At 36.0% G+C, this 20580-nt stretch overlaps 1 protein-coding gene across 2 annotated transcripts in view; it reads right to left on the bottom strand.

The window, feature by feature from the left end:
• Positions 1-4234: 4234 nt before the first annotated feature.
• Positions 4235-20580, bottom strand: part of LOC132156750 (runt-related transcription factor 3-like) — a 79246-nt gene continuing 62900 nt past the window's right edge. For both annotated transcript variants that reach the window (XM_059565752.1, XM_059565753.1), the window contains 3 exons: positions 20088-20246; positions 14796-14867; positions 4235-7710 (listed from right to left, as the gene is read on the bottom strand). In XM_059565752.1, coding sequence (XP_059421735.1) covers positions 7187-7710; positions 14796-14867; positions 20088-20246 — 755 coding nt within the window. In that variant the 3' untranslated portion in view covers positions 4235-7186. The remainder of the gene's footprint in view (positions 7711-14795; positions 14868-20087; positions 20247-20580) is intronic.

Raw genomic sequence — 20580 nt, 5'->3', positions numbered from 1 at the left:
ACTGTTTTGCAAATGTCAATGATGATTCGAGAAATGTACCAAAGCAACTGAGAAAAACTGTAATACCTGATGTAAACGATGGGAACATTTTGGATGAAAGTAACTGTATTGAACAGTATGCCATATGCTTATGTATGTCATATATTCCTCAAAAGTACAAATTTACACATTACTGTATGTGGAATATTGAATGAAAGAGACTGGACAGAATTCCCAGTTACACTTTTACTATTGGTCTGACCCAAAAATAGAAATAAATAAATAAACCTTTACAATGGCATTCTGATATAGAAGATGAAAAAGAAATATGGGCACAAAGATGAAACTAAAAAATAAGTCCATCAGAATTTGTAACTCTTGTGTTGTCCTCTGTCTACTGTATACAGTATATGCTTTTCCAACTGAAGATGAACCTTTGAGCTATTTCAGAGAAATAGTTTATCATTGGTTGATCTACATTCTCTTCATTAGTGAAACACTTGCACAATTCATGCCAAATTTACAACAAGTTTAATCATAATGTGTAAAAAAAAAAGAAAAAAAAAAGAAATAGCTTGATACTTTATGACAACTAGATGAACCACTTTGCATTTAATGATTTATACGATGAACTAGAGACTAGATGTTTTGAGGGGTAAGACTATTGCACAGAAAACTATAGAATACGTTTTGAGCAACATGACATTAGCAGCTGATAATGTAGGAACCGCAGATAAATGTGCATAATCAATTGCATGAATGTACAAAAGCTATCGCAACTTGTTCAAAAGAATGAGAAACTGGTTTTGTGATGTGTATAAATGACTAGATGATGTGGAGGTTCTACAAGTAATTTTGAGAATTTCAGTTCTGATTTGAGAAATGCACCAAAGTGACTGAGAAAAACTGTAATAGAAAGCTCAAAAGAACCGCAATAACATCTTAACATTTATTAAGATTAATCATGTTAAATTTCCTTATACTTCAGCTGTTTCTCTGAGAAATCCAGTGGATTTCTCTTGTGTGTAGCTGTGACGTCTGACTAGGCCTCATTTCACTTCTTAAAAAGTCCTTTGGGAGATTAGATAGAGTACTCTGAGGTAAAAGACTTGCTAGAGATGGGAGATTTTGCGATAACCTTGCGTTTTTAAAGTTTGTTAAGAGCATTTCCCTTGAGCTTTACTGAATTAAAAGCTTGACGTTTATCTGCGCTGTGTGGGAGAGTGACTGTTCAACAGGAAAATAGAAGATGTAATAATATTTGTAAAGCTTGTTTGAATCCAAAATATAAGACTCCAAAGACACCAACAACTCACTGATACTACATTCATTACTGACAAGACCTGTCACATGACAATGACAAAGATAGATAGATAGATAGATAGATAGATAGATAGATAGATAGATAGATAGATAGATAGATAGATAGATAGATAGATAGATAGAACGATAGAACGATAGATAGAACGATAGTGTAGCAAAGTTCGGACTGTTATAGAGGAAGGAGACCAGGGTCGGCGTACGGGGCTCGTGAGATACTTTATTAACAACTCAACAAAAACAAAAACAAACGCGGCAGGTGCGCGCACTTCACACTCTCACTCTCTTTGTCACTACTGCAGCCTTGGCTCGGCCGCTCTCCAGCTTCGTGCTCTCACGAGTCCCCGTCTCTCTCGTCTTTCGCCAGTTGTCGTGCCGCTTAAATACCGGTTCCCCACGCCAATCACTGCAATGAGATCCCGGTGTTAATTGTTTCTCACCTGAACCACTTACCACCACTCGTCTCTTCATTCTCTCTCCAGTTGCAGACTTCGCTAAACCACGCCTCCCCCGCCACAGATAGATAGATAGATAGATAGATAGATAGATAGATAGATAGATAGATAGATAGATAGATAGATAGATAGATAGATAGATAGATAGATAGAATGATAGATAGATAGATAGATAGATAGATAGATAGATAGATAGATAGATAGATAGATAGATAGAACGATAGATAGATAGATAGATAGATAGATAGATAGATAGATAGATAGATAGATAATGATAGATAGATAGAACGATAGATAGATAGATAGATAGATAGATAGATAGATAGATAGATAGATAGATAGATAGATAGATAGATAGAACGATAGAACGATAGATAGATAGATAGATAGATAGATAGATAGAACGATAGAACGATAGATAGGTAGATAGAACGATAGATAGAACGATAGATAGATAGATAGATAGATAGATAGATAGATAGATAGATAGATAGATAGATAAAGATAGAATGATCGATAGCATGATAGATAGATAGAACGATAGATAGAACGATAGATAGATAGATAGATAGAACTTTAGAACTATAGATAGATAGATAGATAGATAGATAGATAAAGATAGAACGATAGATAGATAGAATGATAGATAGATAGATAGATAGATAGATAGATAGATAGATAGATAGATAGATAGATAGATAGATAGATAGATAGATAATGATAGAACGATAGAACGACAGAACGATACAACGATAGATAGATAGATAGATAGATAGATAGATAGATAGATAGATAGATAGATAGATAGATAATGATAGAACGACAGAACGATACAACGATAGATAGATAGATAGATAGATAGATAGATAGATAGATAGATAGATAGATAGATAGATAGATAGATAGATAGATAGATAGATAGATAGATAGATAGATAGATAGATAGAAACAAGTCAAGTTTGTGCTAACAGAATTTTCTCTACAATGCCAAAAACAAGACAGTAGCGTTCTTATTTTATGTTGAAATGCAGCACACGCTCATCAGCCCCGTCATATTCACTTAACACAACTCATTAGGTGAATTTACTGTTTATATTTACGTCCTGCAGAGGGTGATGCAAGTGACCGCATGCAATTGAGTCTTTTCCACTTATTACCTGTTCTGACAGTAATAACTGCTGACTGCATGACAGGTTTGGAAGAGCGGCCATGTTTACGTTTGAGCAGCAGAGCTCTGTGTTTGTGTCCTGAGCGGTTTCAGACATTACTGTTAAATCTGATGAACCATGTGAATCTTCACACGTCTTTCATGCAATGTGAAACTATCGAGTAGCTGCTGTTTGTCCGGTGGAAGGCGTGAAAACTGAGCTCAGCTATGATTGTGTGAAGTGACAAGCTGTTAGTGTGAACCTGCTCTAAAGTGACAGAAAGCACGTCCACACATAAACATACTGACGTTCACTTAGAGAAGGAAGGTTTGTCAAGACAAACTCTGAATGTTGGCCTGAGCATTTGAAAAAACAAACCTTAACATTTGGGGGATATAAGCAAGGGACGTGAAGTTTGACAGGTTAATTTGACACAATTTTATTTATTTCTTCTACTACTACATTTACATTACATTTAGTCATGTAGCAGCTTTAGCAGAGTAAAATTGCTATGATTTGTGTAAATTAAAAGTTTTTCTAGGCCACTTTCACTACTGTTCAAATGTTTGGGGCCTGTAATTTATATATATACTTGTATGTGTATATATATATATATATATATATATATATATATATATATATATATTTAAAGGAATTTGTACTTTTAATCAGCAAGGATGCATAAAATTGCAAAAACATTAAACAGCTGTTTTCAACACTGATAATAAAAATAATTAATCAGCATCTAGAATGATTTCTGAAGGATCATGTGACCCTGAAACTGGAGTAATGATGATGAAAATTCAGCTTTGCATCACAGGAACATTTCCAATATATTAAAACAGAAAGTATAGTAATATTTATACATATGAATATAGTAATATTATATTAACAAGTTACTAATATTAGTAATACAGTAATAATACACAATATTACTGAGTTTACTGTACTTTTGCTTAAATAAATGCATCCTTGGTGAGCAGAAGAGACTTGTTTAAAAACATTAAAAAATTTTACCAACCTCAAACCTTTTTTACTTTTTATTGTTGTTGTTATTTTTTATTTTGTTGTTATATTTTATTGCAAATATTTTGTGCTAGACTATGGTAGACTGCATCATTTTAAAAGTTAGAAATAGTTTCTTTTCTGTCAGTAGAACTATTTAAGTGGCAAAAATATGTTAAACCTTTCAACCTGCTTCATATGACACCACTTAAATGTGGAAATATTGAGGAAATTTAATTTATATAATTTTTTGTGGCATTGTAAAATTAATGGCTGAATTACAAAAACATTAACATTAAGTAAATGAAATTCAAAATGACAAACAAATCCTGATCTTTTTTTAATTAAAATGCATAAAAAAACTACATCATTAGCACACAATGAAGGAACAAAAGAGCATATTTTGGAACCAAAATTACAAACGTACAATGAGTGAAAAAAACCATTTGTTCAACAGGAGTGTGTTTTAACTCTTTCAGCATTATAAGGATCTGTGCACTTAACAAACGCCACGACTCGTGATATTCACTTCACTGGCAACATTTGGGTTTGTATTCCAAAACCTACTGCTGCCCACATAGACTTATGCCTTGAAATAAGTGATTGATTTCGGGAGAAACCCACAGGCATATTTGCACCGCTCATACTTTTTTTGGAACAGATTCTGTGTTGCATACATAGGGAGCTCACTACACTCTTAAAAATAAAGGTTCTACAAGGGTGTCTTCCTAGCAATGCATAGAAAAAAATGTTTTGGTTCCATTAAGTGAACAGTTCTTAAAAGAACCATTTATTTTCCTGCTTGTAAAGAACATTTTAAAAATCTAAAGAATGCTTTCCTCTTCGGAATGTTTCCATGAATTTGAAAGATTCTTCATGGAACCTTCAATGCCTTTAAATAACCTTTATTTTCAAAAGTTAGGTTTTGGAACAGAACCTTGATGTCAATAGATTGTTCAGTGCAGAAGCACACAAACAGTATTGATACAGTGGAAATAAATAGGTATGATTTGGGGTCAGCAAATCTTAATTTAGCTTGATTTGGATTCTTGATCCATCTCAAACTCTCTGGAGAAAATACAGCTGTTACACTGACAGGATTTGATATCCACACACATTAATAGATTCAGACCGAGGCACTGAGAGAGAATCATACGACACAGAAGCAAATAGTTTACCCAGGGTTTCTATTACCCAGAAGTCCTTGCAGGAGAGAATCGACTCCCGCTTGTAACTAGACCAGCTCACATTTTGAATCCTCTTTCCTGTAGCCTGCAGCTTGGGGCTATAATCAAGCAGAGGCACAATGAGAAGGAAAATAACCGCCCACATAAAGGCATCAAAGCGGCCGTGAATCAAGCTGAACGCGGGCACTTCTGCTTGGATAACAAGGCCTGAAGGATGACCAATGATTACGAAAGGAGATACGTCTCTCTTCATCCATCTTTCTACCTGTTTCCCTTGCTCTTTTGGGGCTCTTGGCCCTCAGGTGATGGCAGCAGGTGTGAGCATGGGAAAAACCTCTGGGTTATGCTCTGAAATATTCACTTACACCTGTTACGTGGATGTATGTGTGTGTGTGTGTGTGTCATGGCCACTTTACCCTCCTTGTAGGAGCTTGTGCATGGTTTTGTTATTCAAATAATCACGGGCGATCTCCTTTCAAACGTGCCCAATTATTGTCTCCGATTTCAGTCATTCCAAGAACAAGGTAGGAAAAATAGACACATAATGTAGGTGCTTAGAGCAACATATTTTTCACACTTTAGAGATGTGGAATGACAACAGGTGATTGTTGGACTCTTTGGCTTGTGATGGTTGAGGCCTTTCAGGCACATGACTAAATATCATGTGGAATTCAATCTGGTAAGAATGTCTCATTATGTGGTTTAACAAGGACATTGAACCTCTTAAATAAATCTTTTAGTGCATTAAAGCTGCATTGGAAAACATAGGCATTACATTAAAACTTTTGTATAATTTAGAAAGAATATATTACAGTAGAACAACTTCCAATGTTATATAAAAAAAAAAAAAAAAAACCTAACATGAAATGATTGTGACCTGGAAACGATCCAAAATAGGAACTCTTTGGCTCAAAAAAAAAATTTAAAAAATTAAAACTGAGCTCAAATCAATAGTCTGAAGAAAGTCATAAAAAGCAATCAACATTGAGAAAAAAAAATACTCTTAAAACTATTAAAAAAAAAGTCTCCACAAGTAAATTGTTTGTGATTTTGGTATGAAGCAAGAAAAAATAAAAATAAATCAAACACCTGTCTGTCTTTGGATTATAGACACTGTTTTACGTTTCTACAAATCGAGAACCTGCAACTGAAGGGTGAATCTCACGAAAGCACATCTAGATCACATTTCACCCTAAAATCAAAGCTAAAAATATTTTTGCATAATGAAAACGATGCCTAAGTTGATGTAAATTCAGATGCTTTGCAAATGAAATTATATATCTTTTTTTTTTTGCATTACAATAATAAGAACGTAAGGGACAAATGCGCTTCAAACAATGTCACAATGCAAATGCAATAATGAATGGTTCTAAAAAAAATAAAAATGAGCATCATTGTAGTCATGCAAAATATAATTTCTCATTAAACATGACCTGAATATGTTCCTGACAGGTTTTGTGATATTCACCCTAAAATCCGTTTCTATGAAAAACCCACTGACATAACATCTCACAAACTCCACACTTGTATTTATATGATCACATCTCACCATTTCAAGACTATTTTAGCAAGTTTGGAAAGTACCTGAAACTCATGGCTAGCATCTTTGTTTATCATCATATTTACACATTAAAAGTCCCACAGTCCTGCAGCTCTGTGAAGCTCTTTCATACTGTCTGCACGACACGTTTCGTGGTCGCAAAGCACTCTTGGAATTACAGCGTTCAGGCAGATTGGTTTGTAAGGCTGGATAAACTGGCTTTTTTCAGATACAGGCTCATCAGAATGTCTTTTCAGCTTTTTTAGTAAGAAATGTTGCTGATATATTACTATGGGATGCCTTTTCTTAATTATAATCTTTCTATATACACCTCATTTTCATAATTCTGAGACTTCTGTCCTCCTTTAGTTTTGATCAGCGGAGGTCCATTTCTGTGCTGTATGGAGTGTCCAGACTCATTTCTGGTCATCGGTTCACTTTGGTGGTCTTAGAAGCAATTGACATGTCATAGAAGGATGAAGAAACAAAATGATCAAACATGCAAGACTTTTCACCTTTACTCTAAAATTCGACTTCTTCTCTCAGTCTTTCTCAGTAAGGCCTCCAGACGGACTCGTCTATGCGTGTGGACGCACTCATCGCTGTGGGTGAGTTGCTGTGGCTGCCGTCGGCATCCACACCATCGCTCTGGTTGCCGAGGCTGGCGCTGAGCAGGCTGTTGCTTCCACCCCCAGTGCCTCCGGCTCCGCCCGCCGCAGTGCAGGAAGTCAGCATGCGGCCGGGCGACCGGTCGCCTCCTGATCCGGTGCCGCCAGTCGGAACCATGGAGAACTGGTAGGAGCCGGATCCGGTGCCGTAGTACAGGTGGTACGGCGAGGAGTTGGTCTGGAAGTGGGAGTTCTGGTTCTGGTTGCCGGGGTATGGAGGTGGCAGGTAGGTGTGGTAGCGGCTGGAGGTGGGCATCCCGGCCACGCTGAGACCGCCGATTCCAGTGCTGGACGGGTTGGCAGAGTAAGTGAAGGGACCCGGATAATGCATGTGTGAATCTGAGAATCGAGGAGCCGTTAATGGAGACAGAGATGGGAAGGACGTCCTCTGAGGGAACAGATCCGTACCTGGACGAGAAAAATAAAGAATGTGTCACTTTAACATTTAAACAACAAAAAGATTACAGAATGCAAGATTCAATGCTTTTTCCATGATTACTAAATGTTTACATTTTTAATAATTAAAAAAAATTCAGACTAAGACTGAATTAAGAAATAAAATATAGATTATTTACAAAATAAAATTAATTATATTTTTGACTTAATGAATTTATTAAAATAATAATAAAAAATACTAAATGTTTCTGATTGTCTGTCTATTGATTGAAGTTTTTACAAATCACATTTCAGCCTATAATCAAAACAAAAAAGTATTTTTTTTTAAATAAAAAGTAGTTCTAAATATATATGATTGCTTGTCTTTGGATTATAGGTATAGTTTTACATTTTAACAAATCACAATTGACCCTAAAGTCTTTAAAAAATATTTATGATTTTGTACATTTAAATGATTTGCAAATCAATCTGTTTCTTGTTGGAGTGTGGTGTTCGGATCCCAGCACTCATGTTTTGCTGAGTTTCGGTTTCGTGTCGGGGACCGAACACTCGCGCTCCATGTTCTGTTTTATTGTGGTAACGTGCAGTCTCAAAGTGTTGTCTTGTATTGTTGCACACAGCTCGAGTTATCGGCTGTGTGCTTTCTTGTTCTATTTTGTCTTAGTTCCTATGTGCCATGTGCTCTCGTCAATTGTCTTGACCCCACCCATCTTGTTACCTGGTTATTGATGTAATTTTCCCCACATGTGTTCCCTCGTTGCCCTCCTCATTAGCTCCCTATTTATTGTCCTTGTGTTTGCAGTCTGGTTGCTAGTTCGTTGTCAAATATTTGTCTGTGCACACCGTGTCTTGCCTTGCCTTGCCTTGCCAGTCATGTTTTGTTTGTTTCCCCTACGGGGTAGTTTTTGTTTGTTTATTTCATTATTATAACTATTAAAGAGCCCTTCTCTCTGCATCATTGAGTCCTCGCCTAATCCCTCTACCCAAACCCTGACATATACAATATATATAATCCTATTAATATAATACATACATGTTGCTATATATAATATTAATACGAATTAAAGTAAAATGTATCAGATGAACTATTCAGAACCCTGTTAACACTGATCTTGTGCCACCTAGTGTCATTTGTGAAGGCCACATGATGGGTAAAAGTGAAAGCAGTCACTGGTAGGCTATTGTTATAAGGCTGGGAGGAAGACGATGATGAAGATTGGGATGCTCTGACGTCTGGAGTTTCATTTAGTGTTCACGTCTCGCGCGTCACGACTTTATGAACAGGTGTAAGAGAAACGTCTGTGCACCTGCACACAAGCACAAACTGCTGCCTGTTTCTGCCAGTTAGTGCTGTTTTCTGGCTTGATTTTTCTGCTTATTGCCCACATACGAGCAGGGGCTGCTGGGATACTGGAGCAGGCTTTGGCATGCCAGCGCCTGAGGGAGGAGAATGCCGTCTGTGCGTGCCACTGACTCGTTTAAAACGCTCTCCCCCCGTTTGTCTGGGGCACTGGGTCCATTTGCAAACAGAAACAGAGAAAGGGAGAAAAACATACAGTTCCATTTCAATTTCCTCAGACCATGCTCGCTCGCTCGTTCTCTCAGAGGGGTGTTGACTTTCTCTTTCTCCCTTTTGGGAGACCAGAATCTGATTTAAATGAAATGGCCACAAATTCCTGCCAGTCTCTACAGTTTTACTTTTGCACTGCTCACATGCACACACACCCACACACACCATTCGAGATTAATTACTAAAAGCGGAAATCTGACAAATGAGTTGAGAAACAGCTGCAAACCAGATATAACACCCAAACTGTACTGTAGACGTTGTTCACCCTCATTACCCTCGCAGACACACATTCACTCAGACTCGGCGTCTCCCTCTAGTGCCTGACAGGATACTAACAAGACAGTTTCCAGAACAGGGGTCTTCAACCCTTTCAGAGCCCTTGGTGGATAGAAACATGTTGTTGTTATGATTAAAAAAGAGAGTATAATTTTAAATCTGGCTGACGATAACTAAATCTTGTTTACATGATAAAAAACATAAAAAACACATTATTGAGACCTTGTTTTGAAGACCAGTCCTCTAGAGAGTTACTAGTTTGCTGTATTTCTCAGCATAACCACTTCACACATGATCTACATTAGTTTCAGTGGAAAAACTCTTTAAAAACTACGAAAAAAAGAGAGAGCAGGAAACCATGTGGTATAGCCATAATCGTGTGACATTTTCCCCTTTTAAAAATTATGGTTTGATGTATCTGACAACATATTTAAGGGACCAATTTCCCTTTTTTTTTAACCAAAGGATTTAAATAGAGATAGATTTTTTCTTCCACTCAGTATTTTGTTTATTATGTTTACATTTCTGGCCTTTTTATGGGTTGTATTAACATCAATATTACCATTAATAGCAATGACAATATTATTAAACTCTATTATTGAGAAAATTACTAATTTCTACAGAAAAAATCATATTAATTAACATTATTAATTAATAAGTATTCATAAAAATAGACATTTCTGAAAATTCTATTTATATAATACAAATGGTTTGATGTTTCTTGACAACATATTTTTATCCACCAAGTTTTTGTATTATGTCTCACATATCCATATACATATGGATATTTATACAAATTGTTATGGGGAAAATAACATTTCTCAGGAACAATATTAAATATTAATTAATAAATATTATAAATAAATTATTATTAATTGATACAAAATTCTCAATTGGAAAAAAATCAGCAGAAACAGAATTTATATGAACTGTATTTCTAACATTTTAATACTGTTATTAATATTAATAACATTAGTATTAGGAAAATAACATAAAAAAATACATATTAATGCATATTATAAATAAGTTAATATGAATTAAAAATACTTAATAGAACAAGTTCTGCAGAAACAATATTATTAATTTTAATGCAAAAAAAAAAAAAAAACTAATGTAAGGGGACATTTGGTTTTGGCACAGCCAAGCCATGATGACTACTGAGGGGAAAAACCTCCTTCCATGGCACTTATTGCCCTGAGGTGGGAAAAAGCGCTACTTTAAAGTTCAGCAGTAATGTTTCCAAATGAAAATAAATGGAAAAATTAATATTCTCCTGCAAATGGCCCCTTTCAAACACTGTTATTCTCCCCCATTTGGGTTTTGGCCCATCACAGTGATCAGTTCAGTTCGCCATGTTCCACTAGCACACAGTCAAGCGTGTAACCCGGCTCACTACAGAGGTTTGCCTCATTTGACTGCTGTAGAAACTGATTTTGTTTGTTAACAGAAGAGCAAGCAGTAGCTAGTCGGCAGGAATTGTGCGTGTTTGTGTGTGGGATCAGGATTCTGGTGAGGATGCAAATCTCGGCCCTCACCTGTAAAATGGCAATGCAAAAACTAATGGATTACACCTGGACCAGGCAAATCATGTGGCCAGGAGAAAGAAAGACACGGAGACATAAAGACTGAAATATATACTTGATACTCTATATCAGGGGTCTCCAACACATCGCTTGTGAGCTAGCAGTAGCTTGTGGCCTTATTCGAGGTATAGCTCGCCAAGACATGCTTAACATTCAGTCAGAGTTATTCAATATAGACAGACTCCCCACCCCCTCCAATGCAAATGAATTTTTTTTTTTTGTACGTGTCGGACGTGAGGTTATTTTTAACAATTTTAATTATCATTAGACACATATTTGATTATCCCAGTTTGAAAAACCTGCGGTAAGAGTCACTCGCAGGTGCAACACAAGTTTCGTTTTGTGTCAAAACATAACTGAAGGCAGACTGCTGAGAGAAATTCTATGAAAGAATATATGATTTTAACTTGTATGAATGCATAAGGGGAACCGGCTGTCTTCAGAAAATTTTCGTCTGCCATTTTCTCTTCATCTTTTCATGCATGCGTAATGCAAATTATTTCAGTGTGCATCAGTACACTACTTTCAGAATATTTCCAGTAAATCTGAACAATACCATGTATAATGGTTTGGATTGATAGATCATTTAAGAGATTTAAGTATTGTATAACACTAGTAGCTCTCAACCACTTTCATTTTTAGAAAGTAGCTCTTGAAGGAAAAAAGGTTGGAAACCCCCCAATCAAATCAAGTATATTTGCTTTAAAATGTAGAATATCGAAAATACCACATATCCAACAATCGTACAATGACCTGGATCCCAGACTTGCTTACTTGTTCATGGTTTGAGTTTCTACTATGTGGTTTTATGCTCAACTGGTGACACAAACCCACAGGAACCAACCAAACAATCACTACATGTAACTCAAATATGCCATACCCAGAGGCCTCAAACTATTCACAATAAGAATAAACATGTTCCACTAACATTTGACAACCATAATTTGTCCAAACCATCTACAGTTTAAAAAGTGTATCTATTGTTTCGTTTTGTTTTTTAACCCAGCAATATACATTTTGTGAAATACCTTGCTAGTAAATAATAAAAAAAATTATATTTATTATATAGTCATATATAAACTAAGCTTCAAGACACTGATTATTTACAGATTTTTATAAAACTGCTTTAAACCAATTTGCAGTGTACTTACTTGACTTATATATATATATTTTTACAAGCAGGCAGAAAACTGGAGCAAGGCTGAAATGGCTAAATGTTTGCACGGGATGTTGATGAATGATAACTGAAGAAAATGGCATATCGCTCCAACAGGCAGAGAACATGAGACGCAGGCAAACATGTAGATCTTGTGTGTTTATGTTAGAGCTGTAGTCCATAAGACAACACGGCACGTCGCATGCAAACTAGCCCATCTCGGACATGTGCTGCGCCACCATCTCATACATCAGGACGGCTCAGGTTACCATTCACAAACATCTGATACTGTGCTGGAGATTTACAAATCAGGTCGTTGATTCAGGACCTGGATTATAATGAGACTCATTTGTGAATAAATCAGGAATGCCTTTTTTGTCTCCAGTGAGGAATTTTGACCTTACTGACTCTCAAATCCATTTGTTGAAACGGCTGCATTATTATTGATCCAAAAATCACAATTATTAAGCTGCTTTTGCTCTTCTAGGATGTTGAAAGGAATCAATATTCAGTTCTTTCGGAAGCAATTATTATGAAACAGAAGAACTGTTGGATCTCATTATTTCTGTAGGCGTTTCTGATCATTGCAATTCAGAGCGGTGAGTCAACATTAAACTCACGCAAGTCTGCAGCACAGACCACACGCTATTTGAACCCACAGCAAAAATGAGATCTATTTAATATCTCAGTTGTTTCTTATGCAGAGCAATGGAGAGCAGAATGAAACTCTCAGACTACTCAGATGTTTCTCCCGAGAAAAATACCTCAATAATCTCAATAATAAAAGTTTCAGATGAGTTATGCACATAAATGCAAAGATTTCTCATCAAGTTCTTTGAAGCCAACTGAGACAAAATTGATTCTTAAAGGGACAGTCGACCCAATAATTTAAATTCTGTCATCATTTACTCACCCTCACGTTATTCTAAACCAGCATGCGTTTCCTTCGTATGTGGAACACAAAAGAAGAGGCAAACTCTCTTTGGCCACGTGTACACGGCAGTGTTTCAAGAGTGACAAACACAGTTAAATGTTGGCGTAAATACTCTTAATTACTTTGTGACGGTTGACAGTGATAAAGAGACATGCATGTTGAAGAATGTTGGTAACCAGTTTTGGATCCCATAGACTTCCAATGTATTTTTGTATCATCTTATGTGTTCCACAGAAGAAAGTAAGTCATACAGGCTTGGAATGACGTGGAATTTATAACAGAATTTTTAAAAAATCTTTAGGTGGACCACGCCTTTTAATGCGTAGTCATATTTGAAAACTTGTGATTCTGAAATGATTTCCTTTGCAATAACATGAATTCATCTAATCTGATACTGACTGACCTGAAATTCATTTAGAAGTTTGAGTGCACATTTGGAAGCACTAGAACAAATCTGTGAATTCTAGAACTGAACTTTGTCTTTGTGCGAGTTTTAGGACAACCGCAGTTAAATGTGGGAGTGAATACCCTTAATTACCTTGTGATGGTTGACAGTGATATGGCTGTGAAAAAGAAACATGCATGCCAGATCAACCCATTTTAAATTGCTATTTTTGATGGGAAAAAATGCAGACTGAAATATGTATATATAGGCTATCATAAATAACTACAGAGTGTACTAAATGAAATGAAACCCCCAGTAGAGGAGTGACAATATTTTTAGCTGCAGTGTGGCATTTAATAAATGTCATATATTTCCTCACATCACAGAGCATGAATTATGCTGAAACTGCCCTCTGGTGTTTTGAAACATGTCACCTGACACGCAGCGAGTCTATTAGGAATTGTAAATCAATCAAAGTGCAATTAAAGAAAGCTATAACTTAAATGTGACAGGGGCTGGTGTGACAAAGGCAATCTTGTGTGTGTTGGAGGTAAAAAAAAATGACTCAGCTGGTCTGGATGTTTGGGGTTTGCGGGAACAGGAAGGGAAGGAATTCTGCTTTGCTGTGGGGAAGGAAAACCGTGCCAGAACCAGGTATGTGGCTGTGTGTCCATGGCAGCCAGAGTTTGTGTGAATGTTTTCGAGTGAGAGTGTGTATATGTGTGTGTGTGTGTATTTCAAACACTGAGAATGTTTATTGATGTTTCTGGTTCCATGTGTGTGTGCGTGTGTGTGCGTGTGTAAGCGAAAGTAGAAATTTTTTTATATCCTGTTTGTTTCAGCTCCTCCACAGAAACGCTGCATTCTGATTGGATCATTAATTTTATGATTCACCATTGTGACGGCAACACACCCACACACACACATCTGCATATTAAAGAATTAATTTGAGGTCAACGGCGTGTGTGTGTGTGGTTTTTGATGATTTAGATGTCACGGTGATTCATACTATCATTCAACTACCAATAACATAAAAGAGCAGCACTGAACGCTAAAATTATTTTTCTGAAACAGATGTATGGCTAAGGGATAGAATAATTTTTTTTTTTTTTTTTAATATATATAATAATAATAAAATAAATAAATTAAGTCAGAGTCAAAGGTGAACTCTACGTGTTTGTAAGGTCTCTTACTTGACCAGCGTAAGTCGTCTTCCACTTTGCAAGTCTTCAGTGCAGGAGGGTCCATCTGATCTTGCCATAATGCTACAGCAAAAAAACAAATAAAGAAATAAATATAGATACATATTGAATTACATTTATTCATGCATAGGCATGTGTGATATACAAAATTTAAAACTCTTGAAAAAAATTTATTTATGTATTTACTTTTAAAAGTAGAGTAAAAAAAAAAAACTTACATACTACATTTATATACAGCAATATAATAACCCATATTAATAAATAGAAATGTAATGTAATAATGCAATAAATTATATAATACTGTACAATATAGTTAAAAGAAAACTTCTAATTTTATATCCTTTTGATAATATTTAATATATTTATATATTAATATTTATGTATAACCCTTTAAAAGTTGATGTAAATTAACACAAATATTATTATTATTATTATAAATATTATTAAAATAAAATAAAAAAATTCATTTATATGTAGCAAGAGATAACAAACAGAAATGTATTGTACTAAAATATGCATTAACGCAATAAATAATAAAGCACTCTGGAATAAAGTTAAAAGAAATTTCTCAATTTCGAACCAATAAGATGCTGTTATATGCAGCAATACAACACACTTTTAATTGTAAACATTGTAAACTTTTTGGAATGATAGAACGAACTGTTGAATCAGTTCACTGAGTTGATTCAGATTATTAAACTGATTCATGGACGTAAACCAGAGATGCTGTTGCTTAATTTAAATGTTATTTTGGCATAAAAATCATCATGCATATACACTGATTTTTAGATTTGTGTGAAGGATTGCGACACAATGAATTTGTCCACACACGTTCAATGCTAGTGTTTTCATCAAAGGTGCCGAGAAAAACAAACATCGAATCTTATGCTGGTGTCACATTACACACACACACACACACACACACACACACACACAGACATGTTAGAACTCTGATAACTCTAGTAGATAACTCAGAAATTTTGCTGATGAGCCAAGAAAAGTATCAGTGTGTCTTTTGGGTGTCTGTTAAAGGTGTGTGTGATTATCACATATCTTATCTCGAGCGTGTGACGCCTGTATGTGTTTATGATCAGAACGCTTTAAAACACTTGTCAGCATTAAAACGCAGCTGTCTCTCTCACACACACACACAACAGCCACTACACAAGTCTAAAATAAGATACTTTGGGAATTATGGAGTATGTTTGTGTGTGCGTGCGTGTGCATCAGTGCACTGAACTGCCAATTTGACATGCAAATAAATCCTGTTTGCTCTCAGAACGAGATGGGATAGTTGTAACAAGCTAATCGCTGCAACAAACACACATACACATATGAGATACGAGACATATGCGAGTAAAATTGAACCTTTTCTGAGAAAAATGAGAGCAGTGCTCGCCCATGCAAAACATAGCGTTTGTTTTCTAGGGTGGTTTACTACTAGTCCAAGACAAAAGCAAGTCTATGGGATTTTTTGAAATATCATTCTTGTCTGTAATGCCAAAGTTTAATACCTGAGGTAAGGGGTTTGAAAAAAAAAATGGCTATAGCTGTAAGCACGAGCAGTAGTAACAGTGATCCCTGTCTTAGCAAACACCACTAATAACATGCTGTTCTCAGTCTCTCTCTCTGGTTTTCACCGCACAATGATAAATTCTTCAGTATAAATGCTCTTATTCAGGCCACAGCTGGTGCTTCTGCTGAAAATAAACATCTCACTCAAATATTTTGATTGGCTGATACACAACGTCAATAACAGACAGATTTCTACCACTATTAAAGCAGCATGTCACAGAAACCATCTGTGAGCAGGACAATATGTGAGATTTGCGCATCTCGGAGTGGACTAATGTCGAGCTGTGGCAAACTAAAAGTAGCAATGTGTCTAACTTAAAACACATATATGAGTAATATGACAGCAACTCTACAGGTTTCCAGCGAAGTAGCATAGCAGGAATCAGTTCATTTCTGTCAAATGATTGATTCAGTGATCAAACAAATGATTTTCGGGCTCACTGGAATACCATGTTGTGATGTATTTACATAGATGGTGTTGTTCATATTGGTGTTTAGCACAGTTACCTAAATTATGATTCATTCTGATGTCATTAGTTAATTATAGCATGCTAACTTTTAAGTATATATAATATAAATATATAGCAATAAAAAAAGGAACAAAATGTAATCAAAAAGATATTGCTCATTTAAATAGTATGATTGTGGACAGAAGAGAATAGAGAGTAAGAGAGAGAGAAGCTGTGTAACGCTGAGTGGAAATGCAGGCTTTCTCAGAACCAGCAAAAACAAACACAGCCACCATGAAGTCAGATATTTCACCACGCCTCCTTAAAACACTTAAACAGTCTCAGATTTAAACCTGTTCACTGTCTGAATTAGATTTTTGTGTCACTATTTTCATGATAATAAAGTACGTTTATCTCCATTCTCATTATTGTAATGTCTACAATTCACAAATGTGTTATATTTAGACATAAATATATAAATAATATAAAAAAATAAACAATGAATAATGCATTTTAATTAATATTAAACAATATTTTATGTTAATATAATAACATGATTATTTAAACATTTAAATAATTATACATATTTTTTTTTAAGTCAATGCCTAGTACATGCAGTTTTAGGCAGAGCATGTCATAAAAACTGCAACAATGCAATGCAAAAAAAAAAATTAACGGTCCATAAAGTAGACTTCCTTGTCTTTATGCAAAATAATTAATCTTTTGCACAGACATATTTGATGTGCATGTCTGTTCTGCAGTATGTGGGATATGCATGAGCGCATGAATAAACACCACACAGCTCTGCCTGCACCTCTGTGTGCGTTTATATTCTTCATTAAACTCCCTCTGTGTTTGTGTTTCATTTTTTACTCATTCGTTTTATTCCTGTCTGAAGCGTGTTGCTGCAAGTCAACTAAAGCCGACTTTAATTTGCCTCCCTGCTCCACCAGCATGACAATAGGTGTGTGTACCTAAGACAAATCTGTTTTAGTATGAACCATGTCGGTGTTTGTGCTGTGAATTTTGTAACTTAATATCTGTTTACAGTCATCAACAATCTGCAGGCCTCAAGACTCCAGGATGATGCAATCAACACCACACACACACACACATCATTCAGTTTGCATCATTCAGGTGGAATGAGAGACCATCTAATTACCCTGTGATGAATCTATTAAACACGTCTATCTTACACACGTCTGTCTGCAAACCTCATACCACACAGAGCTGTCTGACTTAATGTGTGTGTGTGTGTGTGTGTGTGTGTAAGATTTAGGCATAAAGGTGAAGTTGGGCCGACGAAAGAGACAGACAGCCAGAGAGACAGTGCCCTGAGGTGAGAGATAACTATGTTAATATCAGACATAACAGTTAGGTTTTGATGTATCACACACTCACACGGGCCTACAGCAGTGACAGACACACAGTCTCCCGACAGCTAAAGCTCTGTTAATGTGTTATGTCTGCTTCAGATGTGTGTGTGTGTGTGTGTCGGCAGTCTTGGTCTCTGACAGCACCATCATGAAGGCATAATTCCTCTCCTAATCCACCTGCAGATACGGACACTAGACGTGCTTTACAAGCTCAAGTGGTAAGAGTAAATCTCCCATTCTTCTCGCGCTGAGCTCTGGATGAGTCACGGCTTTGGTTTTGCAGGAATGCTTGTGTAAGCGTCCACCCTTCAGAAATCAGGTCAATCTGATGGAGGAATTTACCAAAAACCCCAAACAAAAACACTCAGCGCCTCTAATTCACTGGCTCATTGTGGATAAACTGCTCATCAATAATGAACGTTACGAAAGTAACCACATTTTTATGGGTTCCGGTTGACCATTACATCATGTCCTAACCAGACTTTTTAAGGCCTTGCAAAACAACTAAATTATATATCTGTTGTTTATATGTATAAAAATGTGTACTTTTATTCAGCAAGGATGCATTCAATTGATTTAAAGTATAAGTAAAGGCATGTTAAAAAAACATTTAAAGATATATTTTTTTACTTTATCTATTTTTATCAAAAAATGTAGAAAAAAATATTATCACATTTTACACAAAAAGAGAACTAAATCAGCATATTTGAATGATTTCTGAAGAATCATGTGACATTGAAGACTGTAATGACTGCTGAAGAATCAGCTTTGTCATCACAGGAATAAATTAAATCTTATAGTATATTAAAACAAAAAACAACAATTTTACCTTGGAATAATATTTAACAATTTTTACTGTTTTTACTGTATTTTTGATCAAATAAATGCAGCCTTGGTGAGCAAAGACTTCCTACTTCTTTTGTATATATACATACATATAAACATATATATATATATATATGTACACAGCATCTAGTTTTAACATACTATCAGAACTTACAGAAGTAAGGAATAAATTCATAGGATTAGGATCGACTATGGATTTGCAAATGGTCAAAAGAATGAAATAAAGATGAAAGAAGTGCAGCGGGACGTGATTTGACCCTCGGGAGCATTTGGTCTTTCTCGCTTTTTGATGTGAGTCACGACTGCTTAGATAATCGTAAACACATGCCAACTCTGTTTGAGTTTTACGAAATATGAGCGATTCTGCCTACACTACAGATGCAGAGAGCAAACAAGAACAAATAAAAACGGCGAAACTGTTTAACGAAATGACAAAATAAAAGCCAATGAAAACATATCAGATGTTTAATATACAAGATTTCACTGTGTGTCCAACTTAGAAGCTGAGAGAAGTACGGAATAAATTCGTAGGTTTATGATCGAAGGAACTAAATAAAACTCATTTGAGGCTCTTAGATGAGAGTTGGATTGAAATGTGAGTCAGAAGACTGTAAACACACACCAGTCTCAGTTCTTTTGAAATGTGAGTGATTCAGTCTGAGCTGCAGAAAGAGTGAGCAAACAGAAATGAATAAAAGAAGCACATTTCAGCATTACCATGTATGAGAACGGGTGGGGTGTGAAATCTGCCTGGGTGTGTATGTCTATTTGAAAATAGAAAGACAGACTGCAAGCAAAGTGCATACATGCCTTTGAGAGTGTGAGAGTTTTGCTGGTTTCCTAGCAGACATCATGCTCAAATGTCTTTACAAGACGTATCCTCGCCCACTATCACACGCAATGACGTGGGAGCCGAGATCGAGAGGGGTTGCTAGATTCCAGACGTCAAGGTGCAAGTTGTTGTGACGAGTCTGAACGTCTGAATCAAGCAAACACACACACTGGATCTGTAGGGCATCTAGGGACAAAACACGCACCTGGTATCGGTGTGGAGTTGGAGGGGTTGTAATGGGTCTGGTGGGAGCGGGTGGTCCCATTGCCAGGGTTCATCCTAAGACTGGCCCTCTGGAAACGCTCGATGTCACTCAGGCGATCGGAAAACTGCTTATGAGGGTCGTCCGGCTTCATGCGGTGACCTGCACAGAGATGGAGAGAAATGCAGTGGGTTATTAGGATAGCGATATCCCAATAAAAGTTAGCATAACAAATCAGAATGATGGTGGCACAACGAAACATAGCATCTCATTTTCCATAGATTTTGTTTCATGAACGTTGACACTAAACATATTTCAATTTGGAGTAAATCAAGCCTGTGTCAGTTGAAAGCTGAAATGTGAAACTTTAATGAATAATAAAAAAAAAAATAAAAAAAACATGTAACATAACATTGTCTGGCTATTTTGTTTATGCACATCAACTTTTCAGGTTATTTATTACTGAGGTGATTCCTGTGAGTGGAGTTTCTCCTTT

This window comes from Carassius carassius, chromosome 14 (assembly GCF_963082965.1).
Source record: "Carassius carassius chromosome 14, fCarCar2.1, whole genome shotgun sequence".
Classification (NCBI taxonomy): Eukaryota; Metazoa; Chordata; class Actinopteri; order Cypriniformes; family Cyprinidae; genus Carassius; species Carassius carassius.
This window is presented reverse-complemented; position numbering and strand designations above follow the sequence as displayed.